General features: G+C 46.5%; 1 protein-coding gene across 9 annotated transcripts in view; it reads right to left on the bottom strand.

Annotated features, from left to right (window-relative positions):
- The window catches only part of LOC119282196 (proteasome subunit beta type-8-like), a 42,307-nt gene that overhangs the window by 6,522 nt on the left and 12,385 nt on the right, over window positions 1-23,400 (bottom strand). For 4 of the 9 annotated variants that reach the window (XR_005138656.1, XR_005138659.1, XM_037562530.1 and 1 more), the window contains exons 4-5: window positions 8,877-8,999; window positions 8,219-8,265 (exon numbers count right to left, since the gene is read on the bottom strand). The exons of 1 other annotated variant lie outside the window; for it this stretch is intronic. Coding sequence is in view for 4 of the 8 variants with exons in the window: in XM_037562530.1 (XP_037418427.1) it covers window positions 8,219-8,265; window positions 8,877-8,999 (170 nt within the window). In the remaining 4 variants the exon portion in view is untranslated. The remainder of the gene's footprint in view (window positions 1-8,218; window positions 8,266-8,876; window positions 9,000-23,400) is intronic. 4 more of the 9 variants (XR_005138654.1, XR_005138660.1, XM_037562513.1 and 1 more) reach the window with 1 other exon arrangement.

Genomic DNA, 23,400 nt, shown 5'->3' with positions numbered 1-23,400 from the left:
GTGACAAGTGTTCGAACAAGTGATGTCGACACCGATGACTTCCCGATTAAGATAGGACCGCATCAGGGGTCAGCTTTGAGCCCTTATCTTTTTGCATTGGTGATGGATGAGGTCACAAGGGGTATACAAGGAGATATCCCATGGTGTATGCTCTTTGCGGATGATGTGGTGCTAGTTGACGATAGTCGGACGGGGGTAAATAGGAAGTTAGAGTTATGGAGACAAACCTTGGAATCGAAAGGGTTTAGGCTTAGTAGAACTAAAACCGAGTACATGATGTGCGGTTTCAGTACTACTAGCTGTGAGGAGGAGGAGGTTAGCCTTGATGGACAGGTGGTACCTCGGAAGGACACCTATCGGTATTTGGGGTCAATGTTGCAGGAGGATGGGGGTATTGATGAAGATGTGAACCATCGAATCAAAGCCGGATGGATGAAGTGGCGCCAAGCTTCTGGCATTCTCTGTGACAAGAGAGTGCCACAAAAGCTAAAAGGCAAGTTCTACAGGATGGCGGTTCGACCCGCAATGTTGTATGGCGCGGAGTGTTGGCCGACTAAAAGGCGACATGTTCAACAGTTAGGTGTGGCGGAGATGCGTATGTTGAGATGGATGTGTGGCCACACGAGGAAGGATCGAGTCCGGAATGATGATATACGAGATAGAGTTGGGGTAGCACCAATTGAGGAGAAGCTTGTCCAACATCGTTTGAGATGGTTTGGGCATATTCAGCGCAGGCCTCCAGAAGCTCCAGTGCATAGCGGACGGCTAAAGCGTGCGGAGAATGTCAAGAGAGGGCGGGGTCGACCGATTTTGACATGGGAGGAGTCCGTTAAGAGAGACCTGAAGGATTGGAGTATCGACAAAGAGCTAGCTATGGACAGGGGTGCGTGGAAGCTTGCTATCCATGTGCCAGAGCCATGAGTTGGTTGCGAGATCTTATGGGTTTCACCTCTAGCCTACCCCAACTTGTTTGGGACTAAAGGCTTTGTTGTTGTTGTTGTTGTTGCTGATTGCATATCAAGGAGATCAAGGAGAAGAGGGTTAAGTCCTCTTGGTTTGTGGGTTGAGTCTACCAAAAATTCAGCAAATATTGACAGTCGTTCTCATTGCAATGGAAATAAATCCATCTGGAAACTGCTAGGAGCCAAGCATTGCTCCAGACAACATGAAACACAGAACAGAAGTTAAATTACTCATGTCATCAGATGGATAATCACATAATTTTACTTGTGACATTGGGGTAGAGGTGGGATGCAAATCCCCACAATGGCAAAGTGTTGGTATGGCGCTAGCTAAGCTTGTAATTACTGTTGCTCATAATTACTGTTGCTCCCCAAAAGCTCGAGACATTGCCGTTCAAATAAATCCATCTTGAATTCTGTGAAGTTGGCTAATGGCAACTAAACAAGAAAATTACGTGATGCACTGTATCTGGACTTTTGGAGTGAGCGGAGATTTGGGAGCATTACTGAAGAATATACGCGATTCTAAAGAATACACACGCAATGAAAAAGTGCTGAGAAACTCTGTCCTTGCCAGAATCCGCACCAGCCTCGAGGGGACGCAGGCTTTCCACCAGCAGGAAGATGCGATGCCCCAGGCCCGAATCCTCTGCAGTCGATTTCACACGCTGATGCCCACCCCCGAATCAACCAAGAGCAGAAGCACAACAGTAAGGATGTTGTAATGTGTCGTCGCGAAGCCGAGGCCCCGACTCCACTGCGGCTGGAGCCAAGCGACGTCGAGGAGACCCAATGCAAAACCGCTCGCTCGCGGCCGAAACCGATCGACCCTCGCCTCCGACCTCGATGCTGTTGGAAGTGGAGCCCGCGTTTCCCAGAAACTGCAGGGAGGCTAGCTCGCAAGACCCACGACCAAATTTTCTTTTCCTCGCTAACATAAAAAAAATCATTGTCTGCCAGCCGTGGTGGGAATTGTTTTTTTCTTTTGGTGGGTCAACCGAGCAGATACGAAGGGAGTCCGGCTCGGTAGGTCGTTCGATCGGGATGAAGAATAAGTTATTCTTCACCCAGGGTAATATATATATATATATATAGAGAGAGAGAGAGAACTGGAACGAGCTCCAAGAGGAGGAAGCAAGCGAGGGGAGGAGGCGGCTGCGCCATTTGCTCTGCTTGCTTCTCTGCACTTACGCGGCTCCCGGGGTTCTGGTCCAAGCCAGAGGGGAGCAGCCACCGTTTGAGGCGCCCTGACTTCCCTTCGTCTTCTTTAGCAGCATGTGGTAGACAAGGGGAGATAAAGCCCCACAGTTCCGCACCTGCTGCTCCTTGCGCCCCACGCTGACCTCTCCTCCACCCGTGATGCATGCGCCGCCTAGAGCTCGGGCCTCGATGCTCCCTCCGCCGCTAGCCTAATGACCGTCCCTACAACCCTGAGCGTCTCCGCCGACCCTGAGTATGCTAACGACATGATCATCAATGGCGACGACCCTCGGTATATTGCCTTTGTGAAGGGACGTCTTAGTGAGCAGCTTCTTATGTCTGATTTTGGCCTACTTTCTTGGGATAGAGGTCTCTTCTACCTCTAATGGCTTTTTTGTTTTCCAAGAAAAATATATCCAGAATCTTCTTGCTCATGCTGCTCTTACTGATGAGTGCACTGTTGAGACTCCCATGGAGCTCAATGTTCACCTTCGTGCTAGCGATGGTGACCCTTGTCTAATCCGACGTGTTATCGTCATCTTGTTGGGGGTCTTGTTTATCTAGATGTTACTTGTCCAGATATCTCCTATCCCGTCCATATTGAGTCAGTTTGTCTTTGCACCCACATTGGTTCACTATAGTCACCTCCTTCTCCTTCGTGTTCTCTGATATCTTCGTGGCACGATCTCTCATCGTATGTTCTTTCCCTACTCTAGTTCATTACAGCTTCAGGCCTATTCAAATGCTACGTGGACTATCCCTGGGATAAGGAGTAGTTCATTACTGCCACTTCAAAAAATCACATGGTTGCCATCGCCCGTGACAGTAGTGTGGCCTTGACCCATAAGGATAAGGAGTAGACGCTGGTAGACTACTCGTCCATCATGGGTTGCGCCATCCCTCGTAGAGTTTTTTTACCAACTCGCTTTGGAGATCATCAAAGATGAGCTTGCCGTAGTCGTCCACCAACTCTATTTGCTTATACCGGGTTGCCTCGTCGAGCCTAATGATGCCCTCATCGTCTTGGTGCCAGAGAAGAAAAACTCAAACAAGGTCGCGCACTTCCACCTGATATGTTTGCCGCATACCTTTGGTAGGCTTTTCTCCAAGTTGCTTGCTCTCCACATCATGCCTCGGCTCCCAGAACTAATCAAGGAAAATTAGAGCTCCTTCATGCTCACCACTAAGGACTTCCACATTAGACACATCGCAACCCTCGTGCTCAAGGTTGACACTGCGAAGGCATTCGATTCAGTCTCATGGCCCTTCCTCCTATGGTCTCACGGCACGCCGGCACTGGCAGCAGGTTCAACGAGTTGGTGTGGATGATTCTACCATAGACACCCTCAACAGGGTGCCCGAGAGGCATATTCTTCACCGTCATGGCCTGTGGCAAGGTGACCCCCTTTTGTCTTTGTTGTTTCTTCTTTGTGCTGCAAGTGCTCAACGCCTTGCTGATCCATGCGAAGAGCATTGTCATGTTAGAGCCATCGTGCTGGCGTGGCGTCAAGCACCTCATGTCAATGACAATGCCGACATGGTCCTCATCCTGTCTTCGACGTGCGGCAACCTGGTCTTGGTGGCACGTCGAGCGTATGCACCAACTTCGACAAGTGTTCCTTTGCACCAATATATTGCAGCATCGCCGAGATTTAAGTGATTAAGCTAAGCTTCGCGTGTGCTTTCCCAGCGCTCCCGTGCACCTACCTTAGTCTCCCCTTGTGCAAGATTCGCATGGTCCACATGTAGCCTCTTCTAGACAAAGTTCTCAACTGCATCCCCACTTGGATTGAGAATCTACTAAACATGGGAGGCTGGCTCATGCTTGTCAAATTAGTACTTCTCTCCATCCCAGTTTATCAAGCCATCGCCATGCAACTACCTCTGTGTTTACTTGCGGCAGTTGAGAAGTACATCCGTTGCCTGGTTGTGGGTTACTATGTGTGCTGCCTCGATCCCACATCTTGTCTTCCCTTGTTGGGCAGCCGCATCACCGCAGACTCAGGCACCACCATCGGCGAGCAGGAGCACGAGCAAGCGTCCTTTCGACCTTGTTCCGTCTGATGTCTGGGGTCCATCTTTATAGATGATTTCTCCTAACACACATGGATATACTTTATTTCTTCCAGGCATGGAGTCCGTGCGACGGAACATGGCTAATTTTCAGGGCCATGAAATTCCTAGCACAAGGCAGTCCATAGCAAGCAGCAGCCAGCAGGCCCGCTACTCGATATCCAGCATGGGCCCGTAAGCCGCCCCGCTAGCGCTAGCGCATCTAGCTGTCCAGGCTGCATAGAGTCTCCCATGGAGCCCAGGCGTTGAGCAATCAAGGCATTGAGCCATCGAGGACACCAGGTCGAGCGGACGAGTCGTCTCCAACGCCGCCTCCTGCCCTCATCTCTTGTCTGTTCGTCTTCTCTCCTTTTTCTCCAATACGACGCTTGAAGCTCGGCGATCCTCCATCGGTCCATCCCCATCCAATTCAGCATGTGATGCTTCTATCAGCTGTCGGCCATCGATCCATGAGTTCCGCAGATTGCATTCCATCTATTTTACATCTTTTCTATACATGTTTCAAGATCCAAGTCATGTCTTCTCAGGATAGACAACATGAATCCGGTTACCAAAAGCATTTGAAAAAAAAACAAAGAAGTTAGGTCGATTACAGAAAGGAGCCATGGATAAGTTTGTTGCAAAAGAACCACATGTGTCCTCTAATAATCAATCACAGGATCAAGGCCTCACGGTTGATAATAATGTTGACCCTGATGTTGACAATGATCATAGAGATGAACAAGCAGAGAGAGAAAATAATGATGAGGTTGATGATGATCTTATTGGTAACACAAACATTGATATGGATAATAATGGTGATGACATCGGGACAACTAGTATTGATGTTAACTCAAATACTTCACCTGTTGCGGATGTCGGTGCTGCTTTGCATGTTAATATATTTGATCCAAGAAATTGGGGTTCTCTTGATCCTAAGCATATTGACATTTTAGCACAAAAGGGCCCTAAAAGAGACTCACAATTTCAGAAAGGTCTTAAGGACAGATATTCTAGCAGGTTTTCTACACTATTCTATACTAGAATTATGTCAAATGCGGAGCATTGCGATAGAGATTGGCTTGTCTATTCTAAGGACCTCAATAGACTATTTTGCTTTGGTTGTAAATTATTTACAAAAAGGGCATAGAAAAAGGTCTGTTGGCAAACGAGGGGTGTGATGATTCGATACATCTTGGCAATACACTTAAAGAGCATGAGACAAGTGTAGATCATGTTTTGAATATGACCACTTGGTATGAGCTCCGTACTACTAGATTGCAAAAGCATCAAACTATTGATAAAGATGCTCAATGACAACTTGAGAATGAAGAGCATTGGAGAAATCTAGCCTTCCGTGGTAGTACCAGCAAACTGTATGAAGACGGCAATGGGAAGCAATGGGAATTTCTTGGGTCTGGTAGAGATGTTGGCTGAATTTAACACAGTTATTCAAGAACATGTTTGTCGTATTACAAATGAAGAAACTCATGCTAATCATCTTGATCATAAGATTTAGAATGAGTTCATACACTTGTTTGCTTCGGCTATTAAGTTTGAGATTTTTAAGAAAATAAAGAGTGCAAAATATTTCTCGGTCGCACTTGATTGTACCCTGATGCAAGCCACCAAGAACAGATATGTTCAATTATTAGGTATGTGGATTCATCTTCAAGTCATGTTTGTGTAGAAGAATCATTTCTAGGATTTTTAGATGTAAATGGTACGACTCGGCAAGGACTTTTAGAAGTGCTAGAGAATGAACTTAAGCTTCTTGATCTTGATATAGATAATGTGAGAGGACAAGGGTATGATGATGGGTCAGATATGAAAGGAAAACATCATGGGGTACAACGGAGAGTTTTGAATGTAAATCCTAGAGCTATCTATTCTGCTTGTGGTTGCCATAGCCTTAATTTAACACTTTGTGGTATCATCCAACACATTTATGTAACTTTCCCAATTTTTACGAAGAAATGCAATTCTGAAAGATAACATAGATAAGAGTGACGCTCAAGTTAGTATCAGCTACACGTTGGAAGAGTTGTGTCAACAGTGTTAAAGCTATCAGATTTAAATGTGCAGCCATTTGGGAGGCTCTACTTTAGGTACCAAATATTTTTACATTTATTATTATGTAATTCCTTTGGCTATCTCCAACTATAATATATATTTCCTTTCTTTTCATTTTAGGTATCCGAAACTGATAATGATATAAACAAGCAGCGGGGCAAAAGGTTTGGCATATAATGAACCTGGGGAATATGAATTTAAGTGGCAATAGTAATTTGGTCTGAGGTATTAGATGTTGTTAATTTAGTAAGTAAACACTTGCAAGCAAAGGATATGCTTATAGATGTTGCTATTGAGAAAGTGAAAGGGTTGATTATTTTTTCGAAGGGTATAGAGAAAGTGGCTTTTTAGAAGCATTGGAGATAGCCAAAAAATTGCAGTTGATATGGTTATTAGTACAACATTTCATGAAAGACGAGAGATTAAAAGAAAGAGACATTTTTGATGAGAACCTAGATGACACAAAGGTGCCACACAGTCTGCTGAGGAATCGTTTAGAAACGGTTATTTTCCAACTATTGTTGATCAAGCAATTATGTCACTTACAAGCAGATTTGAACAATATGAGGTTAGCAGAAAGATTTTCGTTTCTCATTTACTTCGAAATCATTGCAGTCATTGGATAATGAGAGCTTGAAATCATGTCATAATCTTGAGGCAGCCCTTAAAAAAGATGGCAAATCTGGCATTGATGCCAATGAACTGTAGTGGAGTTGAGGTTACTTAAAGATTCCTTTCCAAAGGATGATATGGGGCCAGTTGAAATTCTAAAGTTTTTAAAGTGACATGATTGTTTTCCCAATGCAAGTATTCCATACATAGTTCTATTGACCATTCCTGTGACTATTGCATCAGCAGAAAGAAGCTTTTCAAAATTGAAGCTATTGAAGTCCTATATGTGTACTACAATGACACAACAAAGGCTTGCTGATTTGGCCACAATTGCACTTAAGAGTGAAGTATTGGAGAACATTGATTGCGAGGATATAATTGAAGATTTCATTTCAAAGAACACTAAAAGAATGTTGTTATTCAAGTAAAGACTATGCAACCAAGTTTTGAATAGGTATGATTCTTGAATATATTCCTTGTTATGTAAGACATTATGATATATACACTACACCTGTTTTAATTTTCTATTGTCATGATGAAGGACTAATTTTGCCAACCCGGCCCTGATTTCTCCCATAGTGAGGTCTTATCGGCACCTTCTTGAAACGACTCGTCCGTTGATAGTCACTACCTCTCTTCCACCGCACTATTGGGCCAAGTCTGTCTCCACTTCCATCGATCTTCAATCTTCAGCAATCCACTGCTCTGCAAGGTGGCACTCCTTTCAAGCGTCTATTTGATTACTAGTGGACCCGTTGCGCCAAATGGCGCAGAGGCACCCTAAATCCATGTGTGCGATGAAAAAATATCCATAGTTGAATCCCCTTTAATAGAAAATATGGGTGTCTAGAATGAGATGTGTATACATATTTTACTTTGATAGCGCAGCGTATATGTTTTAGTTAGCCTAGCTATGGGCAAGTACATATCATAATAAGCATAATCTCCTTTAGTCGAAAAAAATGGTGTCTTGTTGTGTACAATGAGATATATATACACATCCTAATTTGGTGGTATAAAGCCCCATTCAAAACCTCTGGCATATTTACACACCGTTACAGTAATGTGACTTAATAGCTGTGTTGACTGAAAATCTATGTTGTTTTAGGTTTCCACCACGGCTGAGCATGAGGGGAGCTCGCATGAATGATCCTGTGAACATTAGCTTTGTTGAAGCCGTGGACACCAGCTTTGATGAAGGCGTAGAGACCAGTTCCGATGAAGGTATTTTCAGCAATGCTAGACATCAGTTACGCGCAGGAAGATAAATATATCTGCAGCCACAAATAATGGACATGCAGAAGAAAAGGAGAGCAAACCTTGAGGAGCAGAAACGAGCTGCAGGTCTAGGAACAGAGCAGTTCGTCTAACGTGCAAAATAAACAGACAAAAACGTAAGAACACAGGCACAACAATGCAGACATAAAGCCTGTCAATCTATCAACGCATTAAAACATGTCTGAAAGGCCATCCACTACATACAAAACAACACGACGGCATCACAATAATACCTTTAATCTAAGAGAATAATACTGAAGAAATGAATGGAAGGAGAACAGAGCTATAAAGCTTTTATTAATCGGTGAGTAGCCCGGTTCTCTTTCCAATAATAAATATGCAGAAACTGGGAGAGATGGCCACCGATCAATTTGACATGCTGTGCTTTCAGCCAAACTAAGATATACAACCAGCCAATGTATTTTTATCTCCACTGCACCAATCTTATTGTAAGCTAATCTAGCAGAAAAATAAGACAATAAACCATGCCAAAATCATCATCAGTACACAAGCGCACGGCCCATGGTATATGCAGATAGCTCAACCGTAGACAAAAGTAGGCCTAGCGCCAGAAAACACACCCACCAAATTATACCAAGCAAAAGAAAGCATATACTATAAATTGCAGAGGCAGCAGCATACGCAAAACGTAGGACTCATAAGAAATACAAAGAAAGAAGCTAAGGAGCAGTGCATTACCAGAAGGAAGAAGCACAGCCAGGACAGCAATGTTGATAGCTCACTGCCCATCTCCATGGTACGCAAGCACAGAGGAACTAATTCAGTTTGCAGGAGAACGCTGATAACCTCACAATCATCAACCTGCACGCATAATAAGAAGGTCAAAAGGCTTGTTTTCTCGTAGAGAAGTAAGTCAGTCTCAGATGCTACATCAACAAAACAATCAAGAAATCAAGTTTTGCTCATATAGTCATCCGGACACCGAAAGCTGAAGCAAGCACATGACAACATATATGCTGAAATTACAGAGCAGAACTGGGTAGAGGAGTCAGTGAGCCTCAGATGCTACATCAACAAAACAATCAAGAACTCAAGTTTTGCTCGAGTTGAGCCTTGAATCGGCAGCCTTCACACCTACCTTGCTCTAAATTAGTCAAAAGAAATTAAAATATGTGCAGCACATAATACTTTTGAGAAATCAGTGTACACAGACATGAAGAATTTGTAATCCAATCTCCGGATGCAAAACAGCTGCATCATACGTATATATGCAGTCCATATTTCATTCTCATAATTTTCTTACAGCACTTTCTATAATTCAAGCAGGTTTTTTCTTTCTTGCCACTTATCAGTAGAACAAAACACACCAAAAAAACAAGAAACAATCTAAGAAATGTCTTCACACTTTCAAGAAAAAAAGATATGGATTATCAAGCGATGGGCGCCTTCCCTGTGTACTACCGCCAGCCTCAACACCAACTCCACATATCAAGCACATTGCCTTTCCACTGACCCCTCGTTGCCTGAGAAGAATAAAAGAGGGAACGACGTGTGAAGCTCACCTTGATGTGTTGGAATCAGATGCACTCGCTGTAGCTCGACCGAGCTGTGCCCATGATCTGGACCGGCGCTCCCGCTGGCTGGCTGTACAGTCCGCTGCAGGTTTTAGAAGACGTGCCCCAACCTCCTCGTAGGTCCCGATCCAGGAGCAGATCGAGCCGCCACCAACAACAAGGTCGAGCCCGAACCTCGCCGGCGCAGTCCGACGCCGGCCGGTGACCCACTCCCGTCCGACGCGACGCCTCCGCGGCTGCTCTCCTCTTCCCCCCTCTTTGTTCCTCTCATCTTCTCTCTCTCCTACAGAACAAATCGAGCGCCGCCACCGTCGCCCTTTGCCTGCACGCCTCCGCGGCTGCCGAGGAAGCTCACCTCCAAGCCCGCCGAGGAGGTTTGCACGAGATGCGGGAGGTGGGCGCCATTGACACCGGAGGATGCGCGACCGTGGAGTGCGCGAGGAGGCGCTTCGCTTTTTCCCTTGCCCTCTTTTTCTGTGGAAACTGGGCCACACGCAGCGCTGGGCCCGCCCTGCATGCGACCACAACCAACGACGCGACGACCCCGACGAATGCATCCAGGGCAGCCGACGAGCGGGACCAGGACCAGCGACAGCCCAGCCGTCATCGCGGTAGGCCAAAGGTGGGTGCAGAAGCCGGGTGCACACGCACCGGCCGACCCCTCTGCAACTGCTCCCCCAACGCAAGGCGCGAGCAGCGCGCCAGAGCGTCCCACCAAGAACTGTTGACCCAAGAAAACACTACCCTACCCCTTACACCGTGGGACATGCAGCCAGTGGCACCGGCGAGCGGGACCAAGGGCATCACCAGCCCACCCGTCATCTGTACATCACAGGTGCGGCAGCAGAAAACGGGTGCATCAGCGCCGGCCAATTCCTCTGTGGCTCGCCAATTCTGCACGACGCGGACTCTGCGTGACGAGACACGAGACGCGGCAGGACTGGCTCACCCGAGCAAAATTAACCCAGCCAATGAAAGGTATCGCCGAGCCCACCAGTCATCGTGCATCAACGAAAAAAGTCTGGGTCAAAACAGCCTGTAAAAATCAAACGATCGTGCACACGCCTTGACCTGACCAGGCGTGATCGAACGGCAAGAAGCAAAGTGAAATCGGGGGACGCTTGGGACGGCGGGTCGCCTCGGAACCTTATATGTTAAAATTTCCTGATTAGTCGGCACTTCAATTGTCTTCGTCGTTGTCTATATGGCCCTAAGCAAACCCCTCGTGCCTGGTTTGAGCGCTTCATCTTTGTGGTGATTGCGGCTAGTTTTTGTCGAGTGCTACACTTTTGGTCCACCATTCAACACGTGGTCGAACACTTCTACATATCGATCATCACTCGAAACAACTCTAAGTACATTGCCTTGGTGAAGCCTCATCATATTGAATTTCTTATCCGATCTTGGTCCCTTCGGTACTTCCTTGCGACTGAGGTTTCTTCTACCTCTAATGACTTCTTTATTTTCTAAGAGAAGTATGTCCAGGATCTTCTCACTCGTGCTACTCTTACTGATGAGCGCACGGTTGAGACTCCTATGGAGTCAACGTCCACCCACCTCCGCTCCCTACCAGTCTGGATGGGCATCCTTTGCCTTGTTGCGGGTTGCTACGAGCACTGTCTCAATCCCACATCCCATGTTCCCTTTATGTGTGACACCATAACCGCATGCTCGAGCACCACCAATGGTGAGCAGGAGCTCGGACAGTTGACGCGTACCTGGATTATGCACGGGACGAGCCGAGGACAGGCGCTACCTAAAGTACATGCCAAGGGCGCACAGTAGGAGAACCTGGGGTGCTTATTCAAGCACGTGGCACACAACCCGCAAACAGGAAAAGAACACAAAGCCAGATCGGCGGGGTACGAAGAAAAAAGTGGGATGCCGAATCAAGTCCCTCTACTGCTAGTGCCTCCAGTCTCTGCCTCTGTTGCCATGTCTACCAGATATTTTCAAGAGTGGCATCATCGCCTTGGGTCACTTGTGATCTCTCATCCTTAGTTTGACGTGATCTTCTTGGAACCGTCTCCGATGATGTCTCTAATACGTGGTCCAGTTACCTTATACTCATGGGGAGACAGTGTCTCAACATCCTTTAGACCTTGTTCACTCTGATCTCGAGGGATCATCTCCCTTTACCTCCGCTAGTGACTTCTCTCAACACACCTAGATATATACTTTATTTCTTCTCGAAGTAAGGTCTTATCTACAAGCCTTTTGCTGCCATGGTTCACAGTCAATTCTCTACGCCTATTCATGTGTTCTATGGTGACTTTGGTGGAGTATAGCTCCAACCTGTTGCGTGGAATCCTTGCTGAACAGACTTTGGTTCTCTTATCCTGGTGCTCATGCTCAAAATGGTGTGGCTGAGCGCAAGCATCGTCACCTTCTTGAGACAGCTCCTCCATTGATGGTCACCGCCTCTCTTTCACCGCACTTTTGGGCCGAGTCTGTCACCACTTCCATCTATCTCATCAACCTTCAGCAATCCACTGCTCTGCAGGGTGGCGCCCCTTTCGAGCGTCTATTTGATTCTTTCCTAATTATTCGGCGCTTCAATTGTTTGGTTGTGTTTGCTATGTCCTTGCCCACGTGAATGCACCAAACTGACTACTCAGTCCGTTGAGTGTGTCTTCTTAGGATACAACGATGAGCATAAGGGATATCATTATTGGGATCATGTTGGGCGTCGGATGCATATTTCTCGGGATATGACTTTTGATGAGTCTCATCCCTTCTACCCGCGTCCATCTTCCTCAACCTTTCCAAGGGAGGAAATCTCTTTTTTTTTAATCCAACACTCCTATCACTCCCTTATCCATTCGTTGTACTGCTCGTGCTTCTCCGATAATTGCAAATACAATGCCATCATCTCCTATGATTTCCTCACCTCGCTTATCACAGGATTCTACACCTTTATCGGTTGTGGCTTCCTTGTCTCCATCACCTGAGTTTATATCCCGATGATTTCTACTCATATTCTTCAATCTTTTCCTCACTTTTATATACATTGTCCGCGTGTTGTGAATGTGCCTACTGATGTGCCACTTCCCCTCTTGGCCTACTTATGGCTTGCTTCCTATTCCCAGCGTTGGCGCTAGTGTTCTTGAGCCAACTTCTTATCGTGATGTTATTCATACCAAATGGCACCTTGCGATGGCAAAGGAGATTGTTGCTCTTCAGCGCATCGCCACGTGGGATATTGTTTCTCTCCCTCGTGTTTGTCCCATCACTTGGTGGGAATGTTACGACTCACTTTATATGTTCCTTCTTTTGCTCATGTTCCTCGATTTTACTGCACTCGTGGTCCGCGTGTTGTGGATTCTTCTGATAAGCCATCTCCCTCGACTATTATATCTTCTTCCATTGGCAACGCACCGCCTCAAGCTTAGCCTACTTATGGCTTTCGAGCTCGCCCGCTTCTGCCTATTGACCGCTATGGTTACTGCGCAGCTCTTCCCGAGATGACTTCTTGCCGAGAGGTTGTTCATCCCAAATGGCTACATGTGATGGCATCGAATTTTGATGCTCTTGCCCGCATCGGCACGTGAAATCTCGTCTCCCTTCCTCCTCGTGCTCCTGTCATCACTTGTAAGTGGGTCTACAAGGTTACTTAAGACTGATGATACTCTTGAGCGTTACAAAGCTTGTTTAGTGGTGAGAACATGGTCACGACTACAAAGAGACATTTACTCCTATATATATGGCCCACGTGACCACTCTTCGTGCACTTCCTCAATGTGGCTTCTATTCGCCGCTAGTCTGTCTCAGCTTGATGTCAAGAATGCCTACAAGTAGCCACCACCTAGGTTCTCTTCCTAATGGCATGGTTTGTCGTCTTCGTCGCCGTCTATATGGCCCTAAGCAAACCCCGCGTGCATGGTTTGAACGCTTCGTCTCAATGGTGATTGCGACTAGTTTTTGGCGAGTGCTCATTATCCTACACTTTCGGTCCACCATTCAAGTCATGGTCGAACACTTCTTGTACATGTCGATCATCACAAGCAACGACTCTTACGTACATTGCCTTGGTGAAGACTCATCATAGTGAATTTCTTATGTCCGATCTTGGTCCTATTCGGTACTTCCTTGAGATTGAGGTTTCTTCTACCTCTAATGATTTATTTATTTTTTAAGAGAAGGTATGTCCAGGATCTTCTTACTCATGGTACTCTTACTGATGAGCGCACTGTTGAGACTCCTATGGAGTCAACGTCCACCTTTGTGACCACCTTTGCTGCCTACCATTCTGGATGTGCATCATTTCCTTGCTGCGGGTTGCTACAAGCATTGTCTCAATCCCACATCACATGTTCCCTTTATGTGTGGCACCATAACCGCTCGCTCGAGCACCACTGATGGTGAGCAGTAGTTCGGACAATCGACGTGTACCTGGATTATGCACGGGACGAGCTGAGCACAGGCGCTACCTAAAGTCGAGGCCAAGAGCGCATAGTAGGAGAACCTGGGGTGCTTAATCAGGCATGTGGCACACAACCCGCAAACAAGAAAGGAACACCCAGCCAGATCGACGGGGTACGAACAGTGCACACGCAAGTGGGATGCCAAATCAAGTCCCTCTACTGCCAGTGCCGCCAGTCTCTGCCTCTGTTGCCTTGTCTACCAGATATTTTCAAGAGTGGCATCATCGCCTTGGGTCACTTGTGATCTCTCATCCTTAGTTCAAGGTGATCTTGGATCCGTCTCCGATGATGTCTCTAATACGTGGTCCAGTTCCTGTATACTCATAGCGAGACAGTGTCTCAGCATCCTTTAGAACTCGTTCACTCAGATCTCGCGGGAACATCTCCCTTTGCCTCCGCTAGTGACTTCTCTCAACACACTTGAATATATACTTTATTTCTTCTCGTAGTGAGGTCTTATCTATAAGCCTTTTGCTGCCATGGTTCCCACTTAATTCTCTATGCCTATTCATGTGTTCTATGGTGATTCTGGTGGAGTATCTGTTGCGTGAAATCCTTGCTGAGCAGACTTTGGTTCTCTTATCCTGGTGCTCGTGCTCAAAATGGCGTGGCTAAGCGCAAGCATCGTCACCTTCTTGAGACGGATTGTCCATTGATGGTCGCCGCCTCTCTTTCACCGCATTTTTGGGCCGAGTCTGTCTCCACTTCCATCTATCTCATCAACCTTCTGCAATCCACTGCTCTGCAGGGTGGCGCCCCTTTCGAGCGTCTATTTGATTCTTTCCTAATAATTCGGCACTTCAATTGTTTGGTTGTGTTTGCTATGTCCTTGCCCACGTGAATGAACCAAATTGACTGCTCAGTCTGTTGAGTGTGTCTTCTTAGGATACAACGATGAGCATAAGGGATATCATTATTGGGATCATGTTGGGTGTCGGATGCCTATTTCTCGGGATATGACTTTTGATGAGTCTCATCCCTTCTACCCGCGTCCATCTTCCTCGACCTTTCCAAGGGAGGAAATCTCTTTTTTTTAATCCAACACTCCTATCACTCCCTTATCCATTCGTTGTACTGCTCGTGCTTCTCCGATAATTACAAATCCAATGCCATCATCTCCTATGATTTCCTCACCTCGCTTATCACAGGATTCTACACCTTTATCGGTTGTGGCTTCCTTGTCTCCATCACCTGAGTATATATCCCGATGATTTCTGCTCATATTCTTCAATCTTTTCCTCACTTTTATATACATTGTCCGCGTGTTGTGAATGTGCCTACCGATGTGCCACTTCCCCTCTTGGCCTACTTATGGCTTGCTTCCTCTTCCCAGCATTGGCGCTAGTGTTCTTGAGCCAACTTATCGTGATGTTATTCATACCAAATGGCACCTTGCGATGGCAGAGGAGATTGTTGCTCTTGAGCGCATCGCCACGTGGGATATTGTTTCTCTTCCTCGTGTTCGTCCCATCACTTGGTGGGAATGTTACAACTCACTTTGACTTTTTATATGTTCCTTCTTTTGCTCATGTTCCCCGATTTTACTACACTCGTGGTCCGCGTGTTGTGGATTCTTCTGATAAGCCATCTCCCTCGACTATTATATCTTCTTCCATTGGCAACGCACCGCCTCAAGCTTAGCCTACTTATGGCTTTCGAGCTCGCCCGCTTCTGCCTATTGACCGCTATGGTTACTGCGCAGCTCTTCCCGAGATGACTTCTTGCCAAGAGGTTGTTCATCCCAAATGGCTACATGTGATGGCATCGAATTTTGATGCTCTTGCCCGCATCGGCACGTGAAATCTCGTCTCCCTTCCTCCTCGTGCTCCTGTCATCACTTGTAAGTGGGTCTACAAGGTTACTTAAGACTGATGATACTCTTGAGTGTTACAAAGCTTGTTTAGTGGTGAGAACATGGTCACGACTACAAAGAGACATTTACTCCTATATATATGGCCCACGTGACCACTCTTCGTGCACTTCCTCAATGTGGCTTCTATTCGCCGCTTGTCTGTCTCTCAGCTTGATGTCAAGAATGCCTACAAGTAGCCACCACCTAGGTTCTCTTCCTAATGGCATGGTTTGTCGTCTTCGTCGCCGTCTATATGGCCCTAAGCAAACCCCGCGTGCATGGTTTGAACGCTTCGTCTCAATGGTGATTGCGACTAGTTTTTGGCGAGTGCTCATTATCCTACACTTTCGGTCCACCATTCAAGTCGTGATCGAACACTTCTTCTACATGTCGATCATCACAAGCAACGACTCTTACGTACATTGCCTTGGTGAAGACTCATCATAGTGAATTTCTTATGTCCGATCTTGGTCCTCTTCGGTACTTCCTTGAGATTGAGGTTTCTTCTACCTCTAATGATTTATTTATTTTTTAAGAGATGGTATGTCCAGGATCTTCTTACTCATGGTACTCTTACTGATGAGCGCACTGTTGAGACTCCTATGGAGTCAACGTCCACCTTTGTGACCACCTTTGCTGCCTACCATTCTGGATGTGCATCATTTCCTTGCTGCGGGTTGCTACAACCATTGTCTCAATCCCACATCACATGTTCCCTTTATGTGTGACACCATAACCGCTCGCTCGAGCACCACTGATGGTGAGCAGTAGTTCGGACAGTCGACGTGTACCTGGATTATGCGCGGGACGAGCTGAGCACAGGCGCTACCTAAAGTCGAGGCCAAGGGCGCATAGTAGGAGAACCTGGGGTGCTTAATCAGGCATGTGGCACACAACCCGCAAACAAGAAAGGAACACCCAGCCAGATCGGCGGGGTACGAAGAGTGCACACGCAAGTGGGATGCCAAATCAAGTCCCTCTACTGCCAGTGCCGCCAGTCTCTGCCTCTGTTGCCTTGTCTACCAGATAGTTTCAAGAGTGGCATCATCGCCTTGGGTCACTTGTGATCTCTCATCCTTAGTTCAAGGTGATCTTGGATCCGTCTCCGATAATGTCTCTAATACGTGGTCCAGTTCCTGTATACTCATAGCGAGACAGTGTCTCAGCATCCTTTAGACCTTGTTTACTCAGATCTCGAGGGAACATCTCCCTTTGCCTCCGCTAGTGACTTCTCTCAACACACCTGGATATATACTTTATTTCTTCTCGTAGTGAGGTCTTATCTATAATCCTTTTGCTGCCATGGTTCCCACTTAATTCTCTATGCCTATTCATGTGTTCTATGGTGATTCTGGTGGAGTATCTGTTGCGTGGAATCCTTGCTGAGCAGACTTTGGTTCTCTTATCCTAGTGCTCGTGCTCAAAATGGCGTGGCTGAGCGCAAGCATCGTCACCTTCTTGAGACGGCTCGTCCATTGATGGTCGCCGCCTCTCTTTCACCGCATTTTTGGCCCGAGTCTGTCTCCACTTCCATCTATCTCATCAACCTTCGGCAATCCACTGCTCTACAGGGTGACGCTCCTTTCGAGCGTCTATTAGATTCTTTCCTGATTATTCGGCGCTTCAATTGTTTGGTTCTATTTGCTATGTCCTTGCCCACGTGAACACACCAAACTAACTGCTCAGTCTGTTGAGTGTGTGTTCTTAGGTTACAACGATGAGCATAAGGGATATCATTATTGGGATCATGTTGGGCGTCAGATGGCTATTTTTCGGGATATGACTTTTGATGAGTCTCATCCCTTCTACCCGCATCCATCTTCCTCGACCTTTTTAATGGAGGAAATCTCTCTTCTTTTTTTGAAGTCCAACACTCCTATCACTCCCTTATCCAGTCGTCGTACTGTTGATGCTTCTCTGATTATTGTAGATCCAATGGCATCATCTCCTATGATTTCCTCACCTCGCTTATCACATGATTCTACACCTTCATCAATTGTGGCTTCCTTGTCTCGATCACCTGAGTTTATCCCGATGATTTCTGCTCGTATTCTTACATCTTTTCCTCGCTTTTATATACAATCGTCCGCGTGTGGTGAATGTGGTCTACTGATGTCCCACTTCCCCTCTCGGCCTACTTCTGGCTTGCTTCCTCGTCCGCTTCCGCCTGTTGACCGCCTTGGTCTTCCAAGCGTTGGCGCTAGTGTTCTTGAGCAGACTTCTTATCGTGATGTTATCCATACCAAATGGCACCTTGCGATGGCAGAGGAGATTGTTGCTCTTGAGCGCATCGGCACGTGGGATATTATTTCTCTTCCTCCTCGTGTTCGTCCCATCACTTGGTGGGAATGTTATGACTCACTTTGACTTTTTATATGTTCTTCTTTTGCTCATGTTCCTCGACTTTACTACACTCGTGGTCCACATGTTGTGGATTCTTCTGATAAGCCATCTCCCTCGACTATTATATCTTCTTTCGTTGGCAACGCACCGCCTCCAACTTAGCCTACTTATGGCTTTCGAGCTCGCCCGCTTCTGCCTATTGACCTCTATGGTTACAGCGCAGCTCTTCCCGAGACGACTTCTTGCCGTGAGGTTGTTCATCCCAAATGGTTGCATGTGATGGCATCTAAGATTGATGCTCTTGCCCTCATCGGCACGTGAAATCTCATTTCCCTTCCTCCTCGTGCTCGTCTCATCACTTGTAAGTGGGTCTACAAGGTTAAGACTGATGATACTCTTGAGCGTTACAAAGCTCGTTTAGTGGTGAGAACATGGTCATGACTACGAAGAGACATTGACTCCTATATATATGGCCCATTTGACCAATCTTCCCACACTTCCTCAATGTGGCTTCTATTCACCGCTAGTCTGTCTCTCAGCTTGATGTCAAGAATGCCTACAAGTAGCCACCGCCTAGGTTCTCTTCCTAATGGCATGGTTTGTCGTCTTCGTCAATGTCTACATGGCCCTAAGCAAACCCCTCGTGCCTGGTTTGAGCGCTTCGTCTCAATGGTGATTGTGGCTAGTTTTTGGCGAGTGCTCATTATCCTACACTTTCGGTCCACCATTCAACTCGTGGTCGAACACTTCTTCTACATGTCGATCATCACTGGCAACGACTCTTAAGTACATTACCTTGGTGAAGGTTCGTCATAGTGAATTTGTTATGTCCGATCTAAGTCCTCTTTGGCACTTCCTTGAGATTGAGGTTTCTTCTACCTCTAATGACTTCTTTATTTTCGAAGAGAAGTATGTCCAGGATCTTCTTACTCGTGCTACTCTTACTGATGAGTGCACTGTTGAGGCTCGAGTCAACGTCCACCTTTGTGACCACCTCCGCTCCCTACCAGTCTGGATGGGCATCCTTTGCCTTGTTGCGGGTTGCTACAAGCACTGTCTCAATCCCACATCTCGTGTTCCCTTTATGTGTGACGCCATAACCGCACCACCACCAATGGTGAGCAGGAGCTCGGACAGTCGACGCGTACCTGGATTATGCACGAAACGAGCCGAGGACAGGCGCTACCTAAAGTCGAGGCCAAGGGCGCACAGTAGGAGAACTTGGGGTGCTTAATCAAGCACGTGGCACACAACCCGCAAACAGGAAAGGAACACCTAGCCAGATCGGCGAGGTACGAAGAGTGCACATGCAAGTGGGATACCGGATCAAGTCCCTCTACTACCAGTGCCGCCAGTCTCTGCCTCTATTGCCTTGTCTACCAGATATTTTCAAGAGTGGCATCATCGCCTTGGGTCACTTGCGATCTTTCATCCTTAGTTCGGTGTGATCTTCTTGGATCCGTCTCCGATAATGTCTCTAATACGTGGTCCAGTGTCTCAGCATCCTTTAGACCTTGTTCACTCTGATCTCGATGGATCATCTCCCTTTGCCTCCGCTAGTGACTTCTCCCAACACACCTGAATATATACTTTATTTCTTCTCGTAGTGAGGTCTTATCTATGAGCCTTTTGCTGCCATGGTTCACACTCAATTGTCTACGCCTATTCATGTGTTTTATGGTGACTCTGGTGGAGTATATCTCCAAGCTGTTGTGTGGACTCCTTGCTGAGCAGATTTTGGTTCTGTTATCCTTGTGCTCATGCTCAATATGACGTGGCTAAGCGCAAGCATCGTCGCCTTCTTGAGACGGCTCGTCGATTGATGGTCATCGCATCTCTTTCACTGCACTTTTGGGCCGAGTATGTCTCCACTTCCATCTATCTCATCAACCTTCAGCAATCCACTGCTTTGCAGGGTGACGCTCCTTTCGAGCGTCTATTTGATCGTTTATTCGACGCTTCAATTTTTTGGATGTGTTTGCTATGTCCTTACCCCTCGTGAACACACCAAACTGACTTCTCAGTCTGTTGAATGTGTCTTCTTAGGATACAACGATGAGAATAAGGGATATCGTTGTTGGGATCATGTTGGTCGTCGGTTGCCTATTTCTTAGGATATGAATTTTGTAGAGTCTCCTCCCTTCTACCCGCATCCATCTTCCTCGACCTTTTTGAACGAAGGAAATCTCTCTCTTTTTTGAAATCCAACACTCGTATCACTCCCTTATCCTGTCCTTCTCTGATTATTGTAGATCCAATGCCATCACCTCCTATGATTTCCTCACCTCGCTTATCACATGATTCTACACCTTCTATCACATTGTGGCTTCCTTGTCTCCATCACCTGAGTTTATATCCCGATGATTTCTGCTCATATTCTTCAATCTTTTCCTCACTTTTATATACATTGTCCGCGTGTTGTGAATGTGCCTACTGATGTGCCACTTCCCCTCTTGGCCTACTTATGGCTTGCTTCCTCATCCGCTTCCGCATGTTGATCGCGTTGGTGTTCCAAGCATTGGCGCTAGTGTTCTTGAGCCAACTTCTTATCGTGATGTTATTCATACCAAATGGAACCTTGCGATGGCAGAGGAGATTGTTGCTCTTGAGCACATCGGCACATGGGATATTGTTTCTCTTCCTCGGGTTCGTCCCATCACTTGGTGGGAATGTTACGACTCACTTTGACTTTTTATATGTTCCTTCTTTTGCTCATGTTCCTCGATTTTACTACACTCGTGGTCTGCATGTTGTGGATTCTTCTGATAAGCCATCTCCCTCGACTAATATATCTTCTTTCGTTGGCAACGCACCGCCTCAAGCTTAGCCTACTTATAGCTTTCGAGCTCGCCCACTTCTGCCTATTGACCGCTATGGTTACTGCGCAGCTCTTCCCGAGATGACTTCTTGCCGAGAGGTTGTTCATCCCAAATGGCTGCATGTGATTTCATCGAATTTTGATGCTCTTGCCTGCATCGGCACGTGAAATCTCATTTCCCTTCCTCCTCATGCTCCTCTCATCACTTGTAAGTGGGTCTACAAGGTTAAGACTGATGATACTCTTGAGCGTTACAAAGCTTGTTTAGTGGTGAGAACGTGGTCCTGACTACAAAGAGACATTTACTCCTATATATATGGCCCACATGACCACTCTTTGCACACTTCCTCAATGTGACTTCTATTCGCCGCTAGTCTGTCTCTCAGCTTGATGTCAAGAATGCCTAGAAGTAGTCACCACCTAGGTTCTCTTCCTAATGGTATGGTTTGTCGTCTTCGTCGCTGTCTATATGGCCCTAAGCAAACCCCGCGTGCATGGTTTGAGCGCTTCGTCTCAATGGTGATTGCGGCTAGTTTTTGGCCAGTGCTCATTATCCTACACTTTCGGTCCACCATTCAACTCGTGCTCGAACACTTCTTCTACATGTCGATCATCACTAGCAACGACTCTTACGTACATTGCCTTGGTGAAGGCTCATCATAGTGAATTTCTTATGTTCGATCTGGGTCCTCTTTGGTACTTCTTGAGATTGAGGTTTCTTCTACCTTTAATGATTTCTTAATTTTTTAAGAGAAGGTATGTCCAAGATCTTCTTACTCATGCTGCTCTTACTGATGAGCTCCCTGTTGAGACTCCTATGGAGTCAACGTCCACCTTTGTGACCACCTTTGCTGCCTACCAGTATGGATGTGCATCATTTGCCTTGCTGCAGGTTGCTAAAAGCATTGTCTCAATCCCACATCCCATGTTCCCTTTATGTGTGACACCATAACCGCACGATCGAGCACCACCGATGGTGAGCAGGAGCTCGGACAGTCGACACGTACCTGGATTATGCACGGGACAAGCTGAGGACAGGCGCTACCTAAAGTCGAGGCCAAGGGCGCATGGTAGGAGAACTTGGGGTGCTTAATCAGGCACGTGGCACACAACCCGCAAACAAGAAAGGAACACCCAGCTAGATCGATGGGGTACGAAGAGTGCACACGCAAGTGGGATGCCCGATCAAGTCCCTCTACTGCTAGTGCCGCCAGTCTCTGCCTCTGTTGCCTTGTCTACCAGATATTTTCAATAGTGGCATCATCGCCTTGGGTCACTTGTGATCTCTCATCCTTAGTTCAAGGTGATCTTGGATCCGTCTCCGATGATGTCTCTAATACATGGTCCAGTTACCTTATACTCATAGCGAGACAGTGTCTCAGCATCCTTTAGAACTTGTTCACTCTGATCTCGATGGATCATCTCCCTTTGCCTCCGCTAGTGACTTCTCTCAACACACCTGGATACATACTTTATTTCTTCTCGTAGTGAGGTCTTATCTATAAGCCTTTTGCTGCCATGGTTCCCACTCAATTCTCTACGTCTATTCATGTGTTCTATGGTGATTCTGGTGGAGTATATCTCCAAGCTGTTGCATGGAATCCTTGCTGAGCAGACTTTGGTTCTCTTATCCTAGTGCTCATTCTCAAAATGGCGTGGCTAAGCGCAAGCATCGTCACCTTCTTGAGACGGCTCGTCCATTGATGGTCGTCGCCTCTTTCACCGCACCTTTGGGCCGAGTCTGTCTCCACTTCCATCTATCTCATCAACGTTCAGCAATCCACTGCTCTACAGGGTGACGCTCCTTTCGAGCGTCTATTAGATTCTTTCCTGATTATTCGGCGCTTCAATTGTTTGGTTCTGTTTGCTATGTCCTTGCCCACGTGAACGCACAAAACTGACTGCTCAGTCCGTTGAGTGTGTGTTCTTAGGATACAACGACGAGCATAAGGGATATTATTATTTGGATCATGTTGGGCGTCAGATGGCTATTTTTCAGGATATGACTTTTGATGAGTCTCATCCCTTCTACCCGCATCCATCTTCCTCGACCTTTTTAATGGAGGAAATCTCTCTTCTTTTTTTGAAGTCCAACACTCCTATCACTCCCTTATCCAGTCGTCGTACTGTTGATGCTTCTTTGATTATTGTAGATCCAATGGCATCATCTCCTATGATTTCCTCACCTCGCTTATCACATGATTCTACGCCTTCATCAGTTGTGACTTCCTTGTCTCGATCACCTGAGTTT

This window comes from Triticum dicoccoides, chromosome 1A (assembly GCF_002162155.2).
Source record: "Triticum dicoccoides isolate Atlit2015 ecotype Zavitan chromosome 1A, WEW_v2.0, whole genome shotgun sequence".
Lineage (NCBI taxonomy): Eukaryota > Viridiplantae > Streptophyta > Magnoliopsida > Poales > Poaceae > Triticum > Triticum dicoccoides.
This window is presented reverse-complemented; position numbering and strand designations above follow the sequence as displayed.